Here is a 17,483-nt window from a genome sequence, read left to right on the forward strand (position 1 = left end):
ACAGTGAGCTGAGATTGCGCCATTGCACTCCAGCCTGGTGACAGAATGAGACTCCGTCTCAAAAAAAAAAAAAAAAAAAAATCGAATATATGTGTGTATATGTACACATACAATCATTTGTTTGTTTATTCGCTCATTTAGCAAATAATCAAGATTCTGTGAGGTACCGGTACCCACTATAGAGCCATGAACAAAACAGCTTACACATTGTTGTGTGTAAAGAGACATTAAACAGCTAATGACATTTGACTGTTTAGTTACTCCTGGGATATCTGCTTTGAAGAAGTGCAGGGAAGCATCTGATAGGCCACTTGAATCTGGGGACCATGGATAGCTTTTGTATCAATAAACACAGTCCCTGAAACATCATACTTACGAGCTGCATAGTAGTCCATTGGGTAGGGCATACCATGTTCTTTTCAGCCAGTTTCTTGTTGGGCTTAGCTGGATGTTCTGCAGTTTGGGCTGGGCTTAGCTGGATGTTCTTCTGCAGTTTGGGTTGGCCTTACTTAGCTGGAGGTTCTTCTGCAGTTTGGACAGGGCTTAGCCGGATGGTTCTGATTGGGGTTGGGTTTAGCTGATATCCTGGAGTTCAATCATGTGGGTAGTGGGCAGGCCAGCTAGGGTCTGGCTGGCTGTCAGTTGGGAGGCCTCCTTCTATTCCACAGATCTTCTCCTCCTATAGCAGGCTAGCTTGGGTTCCTTCAGGTTTCCAAGTGCAGCAAGAGAGCAAGCACCAATGTGCAAGTGACTTTAAAACTTCTGCTTGCATCATGTTTGCTACTGTCCTGTTGACCAAAGCAAAAGTTTCATGACCAGCCTAGATTCCAGGGGTAGAAGAATAAACACCTCTCAAATGGGAAAAGCTGTAGTGTTATGTTGGCATGGTGTGAGTACACAGCAAGGGAGAACTTGTAGCCGTTTTTACAGTCCAGCACACACACTTAACGTGTTTTCATTGCCACACAAATCATTGCTCACTGCTCACCTGTTGACAGTAGAAAGCTCGGATTGTGATGGTATTCCCCATGTATTTCTGCCCTGACTGGGGCTGTGCTCGCTCAGGCCTGATTTCCCTGGGGCATGGACTGCCCCACCAGCACTGCAGTACGATTAGAGGGTCCTGACTTGATGATAACAAATTTATGTGCCTTTTTTTCTTCTCTTAAGATTGCCAACACTCCTGATAGCTGAATGTGTACTGGTTTACATGACTCCAGAGCAGTCCGCAAGCCTCCTGAAGTGGGCAGCCAACAGTTTTGAGGCAGCCATGTTCATAAACTACGAACAGGTAAAAGGAAACACAGGCGAATTGGATTCTGTACAGGACCCCTGTGGTGGCTTCCCTCTCCCAGCACCCTTCGGATAACTTCCCTCATCCTTTTCCTTCCTCCTCCAGCCTCTCACGTATCTCCTTTATTCATCAACCAGCAATCTTAGCACTCCTGACCTCTTGACCTCCTGCAGACTTTTAGCTAGAGTTATTGGAACTTCTGTCTTAGCCTTTACAAAAGTCTTTCAAGTTCTTATTTTTATCATTACATGTACCGTGGAGTCATAGAACATGAGGAAGGGGATTTTGGCTACCAGCATTTTGGGGTAGCAACTCAGATACTGTCAGGGACAGGCAGGTGGTACCAGTGGAGGAAGTCAGCCAGGTGTAGTAGTATAGGGTTTGGGGACTGTGGTGAACTGGAGCACCAACGTCCCACCTCATGGGAGTGGCCACTGTCCATTTACAGCCAGTTGTTATCATGTAGGCATGTGAGCCTAGAGCTGCCAGAACTCCTGATTTTTGAAAGAAGTTGGAAATGTGGGATTTTAATGTAAAATATTCTAGTTTCTAAGATTACTGTGTATGATTTACCAGCTGCCTGTTTACTTCTTCTGATTTATTGCAGAAAAAGTTCTGTTTTAGAGCTTTGGAATAGCCCAGCTTGGGTTGAATCCTGGCCCTGGCTTGTGCTCTCAGCTATGTGACCTTAGGCAGCACAGCTGCCTAAGGTCCATGCTCCAGAGGTGGGCATTCCTGCTGTGTGACCTGGGCAAGTTACATAACCCCTCTGTGCCTGTTTCTTTTTTTTCTTTTCTTTTCCTTTCCCTTTCCCTTTCCTTTCCTTTTCTTTCTTTTCTTTGCCAGAGTTTCACTCTTATTGCCCAGGCTGGAGTGCAGTGGCGCGATCTCGGCTCTCTGCAACCTCCGCCTCCCAAGTTCAAGCCATTCTCCTGCCTCAGCCTTCCAAGTAGCTGGGATTACAGGTGTGCACCATCACATCCGGCTAATTTTGTGTTTTTAGTAGAGATGGGGTTTCACCATGTTGGCCAGGCTGGTCTCAAACTCATAACCTCAGGTGATCTGACTGCCTCAGCCACCCAAAGTGCTGGGATTACAGGCATGAGCCACCATGCCCGGCTGTCCCTCTGTGCCTGTTTCTTCATCTGAAAATAATAGTCCCTACTTCATAGCATTGTTGTGAGATGTAAATGAGTTAATGTATCCAAAAGTACTGACAGTGTTGCCCAGCTGTAAGTAAGCATCAGCTATTTTTTGCTGTCTCTGAGCCCCAGTTTTTTGTTTTTAAAGAAATAATACCCACTCTTGGCTGGGCACGGTGGCTCATGCCTGTGATCCCAGCACTTTGGGGAGGCCGATGTGGGCAGATCACCTGAGGTCAGGAGTTCGAGACCAGCTTGGCCAACATGGTGAAACCCTGTCTCTACTAAAAATACAAAAATTAGCCAGGCATGGTGGCAGATGCCTGTAATCCCAGCTACTTGGGAGGCTGAGGCAGGAGAATCGCTTGAACCGGGGAGGCAGAGGTTGCAGTTAGCTGAGACTGTACCATTGTACTCCAGCCTGGGTGACAGAGTGAGACTCTATCTCAAAAAAAAAAAAAAAAAAAAAAAGAATAATACCTGCTCTCCAGATTATTAAGGGGATTCCTGAGATGCTGGTCAGTGGCTTATCGCATGATAAGCACTGATACATGCTCACTATTTTTATTGTGTATTGCTTTTTATTTATTTGTTTGTTTGAGGTAGGGTCTCACTGTATCACCCAGGCTGGAGTGCAGTGGTGGGGATCATGGCTCACTGCAGCCTCGACCTGGGGCTCAGATGATCCTGCCAGGTCATCCTCCCAAGTAGCTGGGATCACAGGTGCACACACCATGCCCAGCTAATTTTTAAATTATTTTTGTAGAGACAGGGTTTTGCCATGTTGCCCGAGTTGGTCAGTTTTATTTTTTAAATCTCCTTTTCTTTTTTATTTTATCACACATAAGATCAATAAGGGGACTTACCCAGTGTCATGTAATTATGGACAGATCTAGGGCTAGCCCTTGATCTCTCAGCCTCCTTCCCAGGTCCCTTCCTGCCCAGGTTCCTGTGTAGATGGTTCTTGATTGGTTAATTTTGCATCCTTCCCTCTCTTTAATTGGGAGCGCTCCTCAGACTCTGTCTTCCATCCTGATGGATGGATGTAATGGAAGGTGGCCTCACTGGTCTTTTCTTTTCATGTGAACAAATCCTGGGGACCTATCTTTGCTTTCAGGATAACCACATCTGGGGAAACAAATTCCGCTGTCCATACTCCACATGTTTCAGATTTGTGCCGCTACGTTTACTTTCCTTAGTTTGTGTATTCTTTTGTTGAACAGGTGTTTATTCAACATCATATGAGAGATGATGGATTCAGTGAATTCTGACCAGAGATCTTGTCACTTTGGAGCAAGCCTGGGAATGTGCCAGTTTTCAAAATGTTGTCCATAGCTGTCCCTCAGCCGGTTCTGCTCCCACCCACCACCCTCACCTGGTGCATAATGAACATTTAAGTTAATTCAGTAATTTCCTAACAAACACAAAATGATCAGCACCCTCACAACCATGTATTAATTGCTCACATGCCTTACATTGTTTGCTTTTCCTTTTTTTTTTTTTTTTTTTTAGAAATAGGGTCTTGTTCTGTCGCCCAGGCTGGAGTGCAGTGGTGCCATCATAGTTCACTGCAGCCTTGAGCTCCCAGGCTCAAGTGATCCCCCAACCTTGGTCTCCCCATTAGTTAGGACTGTAGGTGCACACCACCATTCTCGGTTAATTTTTTCTTTTTTTTTTTGGGAGAGACGGAGTCTTGCTGTGTTGTCCAGGCTGGTTTCAAACTTCTGGCTTCAAGCAGTTCTCCTACCCCAGTTTCCCGAAGCCCTGGGACTACAGGCATCAGCCACCATGCTTAGCTTGTTTTCTAATTAGTAGTTTAAGATGACAAAACTACATGGATGATAATAATTTCAATAATAATTCTAAAGCAGTGGTAGCAAATTCTTAGATTTTGCTTACTATATAGCAGGGACTATTCTATGAGTTTTACATAGATTAACTTACTTATTTATTTTTTGAGATGGAATCTCACCCTGTCACCCAGGCTGGAGGGCAGTGGCACTATCTTGGCTCATTGCAGCCTCCACCTCCCAGGTTCAAGTGATTGTCCTGCCTCAGCCTCCTGAGTAACTGGGATTACAGGTGTGTGCCACCATTCCCAGCTAATTTTGTATTTTTCGTAGAGACGGGGTTTCACCATGTTGGCCAGGCTGCTTTTGAACTCCTGACCTCAAGTGATCTGCCCACCTCGGCCTCCCGAAGTGCTGGGATTACAGGTGTGAGCCACTGCACCTAGCCTTTTAATTTATGTAATTATCACAACTGGCCACAAGTAGATACTAGTACTATTCTAATTTTATAGGTAAGGGGAGACTAAGGCACAGAGTTATGTAGTTTACACACAGCCTCAAAGCTCTTAAATGTCAAGCAAAGATTCAAACCCAGGCAATAAAACAACAGAGTATGTGCTGACAAACACTTTCTATCTGGAATGAAGAAGTGCCATGTGATCATTAGTGCCACATTCCTTTCTCTCCACCAAAATAGTGTTGGTTCTTGTCTGGCAGTGCTGTCGTGTGTACTCCAAAAATCATTTCTCATATTGTTAAGTGGATTTTCCCCTGCTGAGATGGAGTTTCGCTCTTGTTGCCCAGCCTGGAATGCAGTGGTGTGATCTTGGCTCACTGCAACCTCCGACTCGTGGGTTCAAGCGATTCTCCTGCCTCAGCCTCCCTAGTAGCTGGGATTACAGTTGCCTGCCACCACACCCAGCTAATTTTTGCATTTTCAGTAGAGACGGGTTTCACCATGTTGGTCAGGCTGGTCTCGAACTCCTGACCTCAAGTGATCCACCTGCTTCAGCCTCCCAAAGTAATGGGATTACAGGCATGAGCCACCACACCCATCCTTTTTTTTTTTTTTTGAGACAAGAGTCTCTCTGTCGTCCAGGCTGGAGTGCAGTTGCACAATCTCGGCTCACTGCAACCTCCGCCTCCTGGGTACAAGTGATTCTCCTGTCTCAACCTCCTGAGTAGCTGGGATTACAGGCACGTGCCACTGCATCCAGCTGATTTTTGTATTTTTAGTAGGGATGGTGTTTCACCATGTTGGCCAGGCTGGTGTTGAACTCCTGACCTCAAGTGATCTGCCCGCCTCAGCCTCCCAAAGTGCTGAGATTACAGGCATGGCCACCATGCCTGGCTGAAAGTGGTGAATTTTTGAAAAAGCAATAGTGTATATACTACAATGGTATACACTAATATTGTTTCCTGGCGTTTTTCGCATATAATTTTGGGTTTTTTAGATCAGTTTTTGTAATTAGAAAAGTAATACCACATGCAGGGTAGAAAAGTTAAAAATACAACAGGGTAGACAAGGAAAAGTAAATCTCTCTCCTGCCCCAGACCTTGGTCCTCTAATCTGGAAAGCAAGGCTGCCACATTCCAGAATTTTTCTATGTACATAGAGATTCTTTTTTTCCTTGAAGACAGATGGGCGTATACTATCCATACTCCTCTGTACTTCACTTTTCAAGAGTTTACCCTAGAGGTCATTTCATTTCTGTATCTGTCTTCCTTCTCTTGTTTTCATGGCTATATATGATTTCATTATACAGACATGCCAGGAGTTATTTCCAGATTCTTCCTATTTTACCTAATGCTGTGATAATTCTTGCATCTTAGCATACACTTGTGAGTGTATCTGTAGGGTAAATTGCTTTCGGTGGAATTGGTGCATCACAGGTTGAGCATTTATTTTTTATTTTTTTTATTTTTTTGAGACGGAGTCTCGCTCTGTCGCCCAGGCTGGAGTGCAGTGGCACAATCTCGGCTCACTGCAAGCTCCGCCTCCCGGGTTCACGCCATTCTCCTGCCTCAGCCTCCCGAGTAGCTGGGATTACAGGCGCCCGCCACCATGCCCAGCTAATTTTTTGTATTTTTAGTAGAAACAGAGTTTCACTGTGTTAGCCAGGATGGTCTCGATCTCCTGACCTCGTGATCCGCCCTCCTTGCCTCCCAAAGTGCTGGGATTACAGGCGTGAACCACTTCGCTTGGCCAGGTTGAGCATTTAAAATGGGTGTATCCTGCCCAGTTGCCCTTCCAGGGCTACCCAAGTTTATGCTCCCGCCAGCACTGTGCTGGTGCCTGCCCCTCAGTCCTTTTCCTACCCTGGGTGTGCATCATCAAGCGTCAGCCTCTGTTGCTTAAAAATAGGATGATGATGTTTTATTTTGCATATTTAACAAACTCTTAGAGTAATATCTTACCTTCTCTTTCCCTCCTAGGTGAACATGGGTGATCGGTTTGGGCAGATCATGATTGAAAACCTGCGGAGACGCCAGTGTGACCTGGCGGGAGTGGAGACCTGCAAGTCATTAGAGTCACAGGTCAGAGAGCAGGAACTGGGACATCCATTTGGACCCTTAGTTAACCAAGATATATAAAGGTCTTTCTTTGCAGATATGATCGTGGAGAAGCCCTGTTCAGTGCCTGCCACCATAGGCTGCTGAGCCTCCATGTGGGCTGCTAGTTCATGATACTGGGAAGACCAAGTCCTGCTTTGCCATCTTGGTGTAGAAAATACACATTTACATCTCCTACACCCTATTATTTTGACTTTGTATTATGCAAATTTTCAAACAAACATAAAGGTAGAGGGAATGGTAAAATAAAAACACATGTCCCATCACCTAACTTCAGTATTACTTGTTTTATCAGTATTATTTCCTATATTCTCCCACAATTTTTTTGTTGATGTTGGAATATTTTCAGGCAAATCCCAGACAGCACATGATTTCACCCCTAAATACGCATGTGAATCACCTACCAATAAGGACTTGCTTCTCCCAGGATGATGATGATACCATTTCACAGATCATACCTCACAAGCTGACAACTCCGTCATAGCATTTAATGCCCAGTTCATGTTCAATTTCCCCAGTTGTTTAAAAAAACCTTTTTTTATAGTTGATGTGTTTGAATCAGGATTTAAACATTGTCCACACTTTGTAGATGATTGATACGTCCCTTAAACCTCTTTGACTCTATCGTAATGCCCCCTTCCTTTAAAAAAGTCATTTATTTTTTCTCAAAACAACTCCCACCCCTGCCCCCATATAAATAGGTTCATTTTTTTGGGTGGGTGCGGTGGCTCACGCCTGTAATCCCAGCACTTTGGGATACTGAGGCAGGCAGATCACCTGAGTTCAGGAGTTTGAGACCAGCCTGGTCAATATGGTGAAACCCCATCTCTACTAAAAATACAAAAATTAGCCGGGTGTGGTGGCGCATGCCTGTAATCCCAGCTACTCAGGAGGCTGAGGCAGGAGATTTGCTTGAACCTGGGAGATGGAGGTTGCAGTGAGCCGAAATCAAGCTACTGCACTCCAGCCTGGGCAACAGAGTGAGCCTCTGTCTCAAAATAAATAAGTAAATTAATAAATAAATAGGTTCATTTTTACATGTCTTTTGTCACATAACCATTAGAATGCTTTAAAAAACTGTCGCTCATAGAAAAGTTCTTCCTTTATTTCTCTTTGGAAGTACTTTAGTGAATTTCCCCCCATTATAACAATGCTTGTTCAATATGGAAAGTCGGAAAGTAAAAAGAAGATATTAGGGTCTAGAATGTGCTTTTGAGAAAGGAGTCAGCTCAGAGGAGGTCTGGTGTGCTTAAGAGCGTCTCAGTGCCAGGTGCACTGGCTCACACCTCTGATCCCAGCACCTTGGGCAGCTGAAGGGGGAGGAATCGCTTGAGCCTAGTAGGTCATGGCTGCAGTGAGCTATGATCACACCGCTGCACTTCAGCCTGGGCAACAGAGTGAGACCTTGTCTCTTTAAAACAAAATAGTGTCTCAGATTTGTAAGCCGGTGCCTGGTAGTTCTCTAGTTCTCCATTTCTCTTCGTTGCACATTTTAGAAAGAACGGCTCCTGTCGAATGGGTGGGAAACAGCATCGGCCGTCGACATGATGGAGTTGTACAACAGGTTACCTCGAGCTGAAGTGAGCAGGTATGGGGTTGGTGAGCGTCAGCTTGATGGGCATTCATTGTGAACTGAAGGCATGATTGCCTCTATTCTTTAATGCAGAAAAACAGAACAATATGTGGAGATTTCATTTAAAAAAAAAAAAAAAAAACACAAGGCCAGGCACAGTGACTCACACTTGTAATCCCAGCACTTTGGGAGGCATAGGTGTGCCGATCACTTGAGGTCAGGAGTTCGAGACCAGCCTGGCCAACGTAGTGAAACCCGGTCTCATACTAAACCCGGTCAACACAGTGAAACCCGGTCTCTACTAAAAATACAAAAATTAGCCCAGGCGGGGTGGCACACATTTGTAATTCCAGCTACTCAGGAGGCTGAGGCAGGAGGATCGCTTGAACCCCGGGGCGGGGGCGGAGGTTGCAGTGAGCCGAGATCGCGCCACTTCACTCCAGCCTGGGTGAAAGAGCAAAACTCTGTCTCCAAAAAATAAAATAAATACAAATGCAAAAGTTAGCCGGGCGTGGTGGCACAGGCCTGGAATCCCAGCTACTAAGGAGGCCGAGGCAGGAGAGTTACTTGAATCCAGGAGGCGGAGGTTGCAGTGACCTGAGGTTGCGCCACAGTATCCAGCCTGGGTGACAGAGCAAGACTGCTTCTCAAAAAAAAAAAAAAAAAAAAAAAAAGACCGGCCGGGCGCGGTGTTTCAAGCCTGTAATCCCAGCACTTTGGGAGGCCGAGACGGGCGGATCACGAGGTCAGGAGTTTGAGACCATCCTGGCTAACACGGTGAAACCCCGTCTCTACTAAAAAATACAAAAAGCTAACCGGGCGAGGGGGCTGGCGCCTGTAGTCCCAGCTACTTGGGAGGCTGAGGCAGGAGAATGGCGTAAACCCGGGAGGCGGAGCTTGCAGTGAGCTGAGATCTGGCCACTGCACTCCAGCCCGGGCGACAGAGTGAGACTCCGTCTCAAAAAAAAAAAAAAAAAAAAAGACCCTAACTAGACCTATTTTGAAACAAGTTAAACACTGATAGCAGCTTGAAAGTAACTCATTAGCTATTAGCTGAGATAGGGCTTATGCCCAAACTGATTATTTTAGTAGAAACAAGCAGTTACACCTGGAAAACTCCCAGAGCAAGCTTGGCAGTGGAAATTTTACATAACTTTGGAGAGGGAAGAAAACGACGTTGCTCAAGGACGTATAAGGGGCTGGTGGGTTTTTAAATGGACTCTTCTCCCCATTATAAAGGAAATCTATGCTTGTGGTTCTAAAAAGTTCCTCAAGCATTATAAAGTGCATGAAGTATAAAGTAGTTGTCCCCTCTGTAGTCACACTTGGGAGGTAGCAGTTCTTAACATATTGGGGAATATTCTTTTCCTAGATAGATAGAAAGATAAATATTTATTAATACATAGATTTCTATTTTTTTAATCTGTGGATTCATACTACACATACTGGTCTGTAAACCACCATCCTTTTTGAAAACAATAGATTGTATGTGCCTTTACATATCAAAATATTGAGGGTTGCCATGTCCCATTTAAGGGTACATAGGGCCATGCGTGGTGGCTCACACCTGTAATCCCAGCACTTTGGGAGCCCAAGGCAGGTGGATCACCTGAAGTTAGGAGTTCGAGACCAGCCTGGCCAACATGGTGAAACCGTGTCTCTACTAAAAATACAAAAAATTAGCCGGGCATGGTGGCGGGTGCCTGTAATCCCAGCTACTTGGGAGGCTGAGGCAAGAGAATTGCTTGAACCTGGGAGGCAGAGGTTGCAGTGAGCCGAGGTCATGCCATTGCACTCCAGCCTGGGCATCAAGAGCGAAACTGTGTCTCGAAAAAAAAAAAAAAAAATAGGGTACATAGTATTTGTATTGATATGTGGATATAGTATATTGATAATTTTTAAATAATTAAAAATGTCTGTAGCTGGGCATTTAGTTGCGGTGTCTTGTTTATTCATCTTGTTTTCATTTCCTTGTTATAAACAACACTGGAGAGAACATCACCGTCGTGCATCTATGTACAGCCCTAGTGCGCACTTCAGCTCTTTTTTTTTGTAGTCACTCTGTGCTTCCTGTTTCGTGCTTTCTTCTTGCCTTTGGAGATCTAAGATCAATAGCCTTTGGTCTCTTACAAGATCATGAGAAGAATTTTTGGCTTTGCTTTTCCATATAACTTATTAACATTTAGACATATCACTGGTTTTCCCAAATATGTACATGAATAATTGGCCATGAAAGCCTGGAGGGTTTGAGAAAGTGCTGTCTCCACGTGATCAGGTCAGTGCTTCCTGGATTCTTCCGGAAGCATCCTTCTCCACAGGTTGGTTTTCATTTGCTGTATGTCAAGACGATTGTTCTGAACATCCCTGACACGGGGTTGCTCTGGGACTGCTTCTAGATGCCCAGAAAGGAGCCTGTGACTAGCATCAACCACAAGGAAACTCTTGCCTCCAGGAAGTCATTTGTCTCATGTTTCCAGGACTTCTGTAGACAGCAACGTGTAACCCTCGCAGGGGTGGTGGGTAAGGAGATTGGAAGGCCTTTGTCTGTCTATGCCAGGCCGAACAGCCTGCCCAGCTCTCTGAATGCCACGTAGTTTGTATCTGCTTTTGCCAGAAACTGTGGAGTATAAGTCTAAGGCGAGGCTATTCATTGAACAAATGCTGAGTGTCTGCTGTGTACCCAGCACTTTTCTAAGCACCAGGGTTACAGCAATGATCAAAATAGGGCAAAAGACATTCCTGCCCTTGGGAGCACTCATTCTAGTGAACAGCTTAATAATTAGTAGTGTCTCCTGATAGCTGTACTTGATAATAACCATCTTGGAGCCTTCAGTATGGTGATGGATTTTTCTAGAACTTGGTATCAGATCTGCTTTGGATGTCTCTGGTAGAATGACTTGGGAAGCAACCACATTACTTAATGTGTAGTCATTCTTACTTCAGATGTGGTCCTGAGGCCTGCATACCAAGACGGGAATGAAATCACAAATACAGAAACATGCACAGACATGCACATGTGTTCACACCTGTGCATACGTGCACACATATAACAGACAAGGCCTGGGCAACTGGCAGGACTCGATGTTAGCAGTGGCTATTGTGAATAGTAGGAATTTGGATCCTGTTTCTTTTTTTTTATTTTATTCTGTGTACTTTTTGAAAATGCCTGACTTTTCCTCCATAGTGTGTACATATTTTGACATAAACTTTTTTTTTTTTTTTGATAGAGATGGAGTCTTGCTATATTGCCTAGGCTGGTCTCACACTCCGGGCCTCAAGTGATTCTCCCATCTTGGCCTCCCAAAGCTCTGGCATTAGAGGCGTAAGCCACTGCTCCTAGCAAACAAACTTTTTTAAAAAGCTGTTTCCATGTGTTTGTGCATATTTCTCTCTCTGTGTGTATATTTATTTTATTTATTTATTTATTTATTTATTTATTTATTTGAGACTGAGTCTTGCTCTGTTACCAGGCTGGAGTACAGTGGCACGATCTCTGCTCACTGCAACCTCTGCCTCCCAGTTCAAGCAATTCTCCTGCCTCAGCCCCCGAATAGCTGTGACTACAGGTGGGCACCACCATGCCAGGCTAATTTGTGTATTTTTGGTAGAAATGGGTTTTCACCATGTTGGCCAGGCTGGTCTCGAACTCTGACCTCAGGAGATCCACCCACCATGGCCTCCCAAAGTGCTGGGATTACAGGCATGAGGCGCTTCACCCAACCTGTGTATGTATATTTAAAAGTTTACATTTACAAGGCTTTTTTGGAAAAGTCATACATGCATATAATTTTTTATAAAGCCAGAATAAAGTAGTATAGAGTAAAAACAACCCTCCTCACTGCTGGTCTCCTACCTTCTGTCTCAAGAGACAAGTACCATTTCTGGTTTCTTCTGTATTTTCCAAAAGTCTGTACATATACAGACAAATTTGTCTCACTTTTTCTTTACATGGAGAGTGGTGTACTGTGCACATTACTTGCTTTTTAAATGACACAACTTGCTTTTTAAATTCCATGATATGTCTTGGAGGTTATTGCCTATTAATACGTATGGACCTACCCCATTTTTTAAAATGGCTGCATAGTGTCCTGTTTTGACAGTATCAATCTGCTTCAATTTAGTCTGCCCGTCTCCTCCAGTTACCACTAGTTTTTCTTACTGAAGTTTAACAGCTCTTTATATAATAAGGAACTCAACCCTTTGCCACTTGAATTGCAAATATATGTTTCTAGTTTGTCATTTGTGTTTTGACTTTGTTTCTTTTCAGTGAAAAGAAATTAAAGTGGAGCCACATCATAATTACTATTTTATAGCCACCTTCTTTCCACTTAACCTACCATGAACATTTTTTCATATCCGTAACTATGGGCCATGATCTTCCTTTTCAATGCAGACCCTGGGATTGTTCTATTTCAATTCTTCCCACAGGATAGAATCACTTGAATTCCTGGATGAAATGGAGCTGCTGGAGCAGCTCATGCGGCATTACTGCCTTTGCTGGGCAACCAAAGGAGGAAATGAGCTCGGTGCGTGATTGTACTTTTCTTGCCTTGACCTGGAAATAGTGAACTTTTCTTTTTCCTTTTCTTTCCCTTTCTCTCTTCTTTTTTTGTCCTCCCTCTTTCCCTCTGTCTTCTTTCTGTCTTGTTTTGAGACAGGGTCTCACTGTGTCACCCAGGCTGGAGTACCGTGGTGCGGTCATAGCTCACTGCAGCCTCCAATTCCTGAGCTCAAGCGATCCTCCTGCCTCCTGAGTAGCTGGGACTACAGGAGCTGGGCTGATTTTCTGTAGAGGTCTCTCTAAGGCCGGTCTTGAATTCCTGGCCTCAAGTAGGCTGGGCACGGGGTCTCACGCCTGTAATCCCAGCACTCTGGGAGGCTGAGGCGGGCAGCTCACTTGACGTCAGGAGTTCGAGACCAGCCTGGCTAACATGGTGAAACCCTGTCTCTATTAAAAATACAAAAAAAGAAAAAGAAAAAGAAAAAGAAAAAAAATAGCCAGGCGTGGTGCCAGGTGCCTGTAATCCCAGCTACTCGGGAGGCTGAGGCAGGAGAATCGCTTGTACCCGGGAGGTAGAGGTTGCAGTGAGCCAAGACTGCGCCATTGCACTCCAGCCTGGGCAAGAAGAGCGAAACTCCACCTCAAAAAGTAAAAAATAAATAAATAATTCCTGGCCTCCAGCAATCCTCTTGCCTCAGCTTCCCAAAGTGCTGGGATTACAGACCTGAGCCACTATGGCTGGCCAGAACTTTTCTTCTTCCCAAATTGAAAGATATATTTGGAACTTTGGGCCCAGAAAGAACTAGAGGATCATGTACAAGTATCCGTGAGCATATCCAGAGAATTTGCTGTTATATCTTGCATGTTTTTGTAGCACAAAAACCAGGAGAACTGTTTAAGCCATGTAGCCCAAAACAACCCTTGAGAGATGTACTGTGGCGTTCTCACAGCTGGAAGGTAAAAGACTTGAGAGTTTAAAGTAAAAATCTCCAGAAAAGGAACCGGCATGTGTCTTTTCCATCCACCTACAACCAGGTTCACTGGATGTTAAACGCACAGATCCTTCCATCTCCCTTACCAACCCATGCCGCTAGCGGCTGAATTTTCCCTCTTCTCGTTAAGGTGCACATCCCTGTCTGTGGCCGAGTAGGGCCACGGGGAGCAGGTGTGGAGCCATCTATGTTTCTTGTTACCTTGGTCTTGGTCCTGGCGCAGCTCCTTTTCAGCTGCCCCCTGCTGGGCTTGCTTCCCCCAGTGGTTAGGCTTTGAGTGTCTCTCCAGACCCATGGAGGCCACTTTAGATCCCAGTTCCGGCCTTCAGTGGAATAGCTTCCTTTCAAGCTTCCCCCGGATGTAATCCACATGACATGCAATCACAAGCAGGCAGCTGATCTGAAACAGAACTTGACAGAGGCAAGGACCTCCCCCATCCCCTATGCAAAAATTCCAGGTTGACTTGAGACTGATAATCAGCCCCTTTGGACTTGTCATTCCACACAGATTTGCCTAACTATGCAGCTCAGCCCACACAGACCTTTCACATTGGTTTGGTTTGGTTTTGGTTTTTTTGTTTGTTTGTTTTGAGATGGAGTCTTGCTCGTTGTCCAGGCTGGAGTGCAGTAGCATGATCTCGTCTCGCTGCAGCCTCCGCCTCCTGGGTTCAAGTGATTCTCCTGCCTCAGCCTTCTGAGTAGCTGGGATTACAGGCATCCACCACCATGTCCAGCTCATTTTTGTATTTTCAGTAGAGATGGAATTTCACCATGTTGGCCAGGCTGGTCTCAAACTCCTGACCTTAAGTGATCTGCCTGGCTCGGCCTCTCAAAGTGCTGGGATTACAGGCATGAGCCACTGTGCCCGGCCTTCACGTTTGTTTTGGATTTAAAGTCATTTATTGGTGGACTGAGTGCAGTGGCTCACACCTGTAATCCCAGCACTTTGGGAGGCTAAGGCAGGCGGATCACCTGAGGTCAGGAGTTCGAAAGCAGCCTGGCCAACATGGTGAAATCCCGTTTCTACTAAAAATACAAAAATTAGCTGGGTATGGTGGCGCATGCCTGTAGTCCCAGCTACTTGGGAGGCTGAGGCAGGAGAATCTCTTGAACCTGGGAGGCAGAAGTTGCAGTGAACTGAGACTGTGCCACCGCCCTCCAGCGTGGGCAGCAGAGCGAGACTCTGTTTCCAGAAAAAAAAAAAAAAAAAAAGTCACTATTGGCGTATTTTTATATTATTCTCCTCTTAATTATATTAAAAAAAATACTTCGTAGTAGGGAAGTTGAAAGCTTCTAAAAAATATAACAAAGAAAATCCACCTGTATGCCTGTCAGTCAGAGATGATCTCTTGCAACTTTTCCCTTCCCCTCTATTTCTAAATATTGTTTTGTTTGTTTTTATAATGAGTTGAATTTTTATATTTATGCAACTTTGATTTCAAGTGTTTTCAATTTAATATTATAACTTTTAGCACTTCCCCCTGGCAATTAAAAATGCTCAATGAGCATAATTGTAATGGCTTTATAATATTATATTATGTCACTATGGCTGAATTAATTTTTCCATGTTTTTGGAAATGTAGGTTATTTGTAATACTTTTATGTGAACTCTAGTTCTAACAAAGGAACAATATATTGAGCATTTTAATGTCAGGAATTTCTTTTGTCCCCACTGACCCCTGGCTGCTTTGGGACATCAGTGCTTGTCTGTGTGGAAGATCCATCTCTGCCTTTGCTCAAAGTTCAGCACATAAAGGGCAGATTTTTGGCGTTAACTGCAGACAGTCCATGAACTGTTATAATGCTTTCTTAATCCTTTTAAAACCACCCATAAACACAGTCTTGCCCAACCTTTTGTCCTTACGAAACCTTTTTTATGTTAGCAGGCGGGCGGTGCTGCAGTGGTCAGCAGTGTGACTGGTGCCCCTGAGCCGGTCACTGGGGGTCCACTTGGGGCCTCTGCTCCTGGCCACCAGGGTCTCCTAATGGTGTCTGTGTGTCTCCCCTCAGGGCTGAAGGAGATAACTTATTAATCTGTTGAAGGCTTGTGCCGAGCCAGAAGCGGAAGCCTGTCGCCCTCCTGGAGGGTACCTGCGAGCTCCCTGAGCGCTGGGTGGGCCTCGTCCGCAGGTCTCATCCCACACGCTGAGAAGCCTCGATCACTACAGTGGTCGCACATGTTCCTCTTCCTGTTCCTGTTGACATGTCGGTGTTTAAATAAATCTCACTTGCCACCAGTCTCCTGTGGTTGGAACTCTGCTGGCTGCCGCTGCTCATTCTGTGCCCCATGGGTTGGGCGGGCCAGGGTTCACCTCTGTGTTAGCTAAAGCCAAGGACCCCAAGTCTGCTTTGACCTTGACTTACTCCCTGTGAGTCACACTCGGCCCATGACCTTGAGTCCATTTTAGGATCTACTCCCTCATGTGCTGTTTGTTGCAGCGCGTGACACTGTGCCTCACACCCTGACCCCGGCCACCCGATGCGAGGCTAGTGCTCTTCTCCGGCTCCTGCCTCTGCCCTGGCCACGCTGGCCTGTTCAGTTGCCTCCTTCATCTTGGTCATGGTGGCCAGCTGAAGGATGGCCCCTAAAGTGTCCATGTCCTGATCCCCAGAGCCTGTGAGTGTGTTACCTTCTGTGGAAAAGGGGCTTTGCAAATGGGATTAGGGGTTTGAGATGAAGAGGTGGTCCTGGGTTATCAAGGGGGGTCTGGTAAGATCACGGAGTCCTCATTAGAGGGACAGACGAGACGTCAGAGTCAGAGGAGGAGAGGCCCAGAAGACAAGAAGCAGAAGCAACCAGGGGATGCTGCCTACGGCAATAGCAGCAGAGCCTCCCTCGGCCTCCAGCCGGAACTGCCTGCCAACACCTTGATGTTAGCCCAGAGAAACTGATTTCAGATTTCTCACTTCCAGAGCCGTAAGAGAATACATCCGTGGTGGTGGTTTGTTTTTGAGATGGAGTCTTGCTCCGTTGCCCAGGCTTGGAGTGCAGTGACATGATCTTGGCCCACTGCACCCACTGCCTCCCAGGTTCAAGTGATTCTTCTGCCTCAGCCTCCCAAATAGCTGGGATTACAGGTGCATGCCGTCATGCCTGGCTAATTTTTGTATTTTTAGTGGAGATGGAGTTTCACCATGTTGACCAGGTTGGTCATGAACTCCTGACCTCAAGTGATCTGCCCACCTTGGCCTCCCGAAGTGCTGGGATTACAGGCATGAGCCAATGTGCCCAGACTGGTGTGTGGTGTTTTGAGCCACCAAGTTTGGGGCTTACACTTAACAGCCACAACTGGAAGTCAGTGCAGTTATGAGACAGGTTCGTAGGGCCCCTGAGTGATGACCTCATATTTCAGAAACAAGGCCTGTCCCACACCTGTCTGCTGAACTCCCTGAGTGATGGCTAGGCTTCGTCTACAGGGACTTCTTAGTTATGTGACTGGCGTTGTGAGCATGAACCTGCATTTGCAGGGCGGCACTGCAGAAGCCCTCAGCGCCCTCTGCTGGAGAGGTAACAGCCCCTCTTCTACCATTCAGAATCCTTAAATCAGAGTCCTCTAGAGTGTAGGCCCTGCACCTCGAGTGGCATGCTGGTTGATGGGATGTGTTCCTATAAATAA

At 45.6% G+C, this 17,483-nt stretch overlaps 1 protein-coding gene across 6 annotated transcripts in view; it reads left to right on the forward strand.

The window, feature by feature from the left end:
* Positions 1–16,125, forward strand: part of LCMT1 (leucine carboxyl methyltransferase 1) — a 75,467-nt gene extending 59,342 nt beyond the window's left edge. For 3 of the 6 annotated variants that reach the window (XM_030925232.1, XM_030925233.1, XM_030925231.1), the window contains 5 exons: positions 1,171–1,291; positions 6,663–6,764; positions 8,297–8,388; positions 12,802–12,899; positions 15,877–16,106. In XM_030925232.1, the coding sequence (XP_030781092.1) occupies positions 1,171–1,291; positions 6,663–6,764; positions 8,297–8,388; positions 12,802–12,899; positions 15,877–15,899 (436 nt within the window). In that variant the 3' untranslated portion in view covers positions 15,900–16,106. Of the gene's footprint in view, positions 1–1,170; positions 1,292–6,662; positions 6,765–8,296; positions 8,389–12,801; positions 12,900–15,876 lie in introns of all 6 variants that reach the window. The other 3 variants (XR_004055451.1, XM_010362523.2, XR_004055450.1) reach the window with 2 other exon arrangements.
* Positions 16,126–17,483: the final 1,358 nt, after the last annotated feature.

This window comes from Rhinopithecus roxellana, chromosome 20 (assembly GCF_007565055.1).
Source record: "Rhinopithecus roxellana isolate Shanxi Qingling chromosome 20, ASM756505v1, whole genome shotgun sequence".
Classification (NCBI taxonomy): Eukaryota; Metazoa; Chordata; class Mammalia; order Primates; family Cercopithecidae; genus Rhinopithecus; species Rhinopithecus roxellana.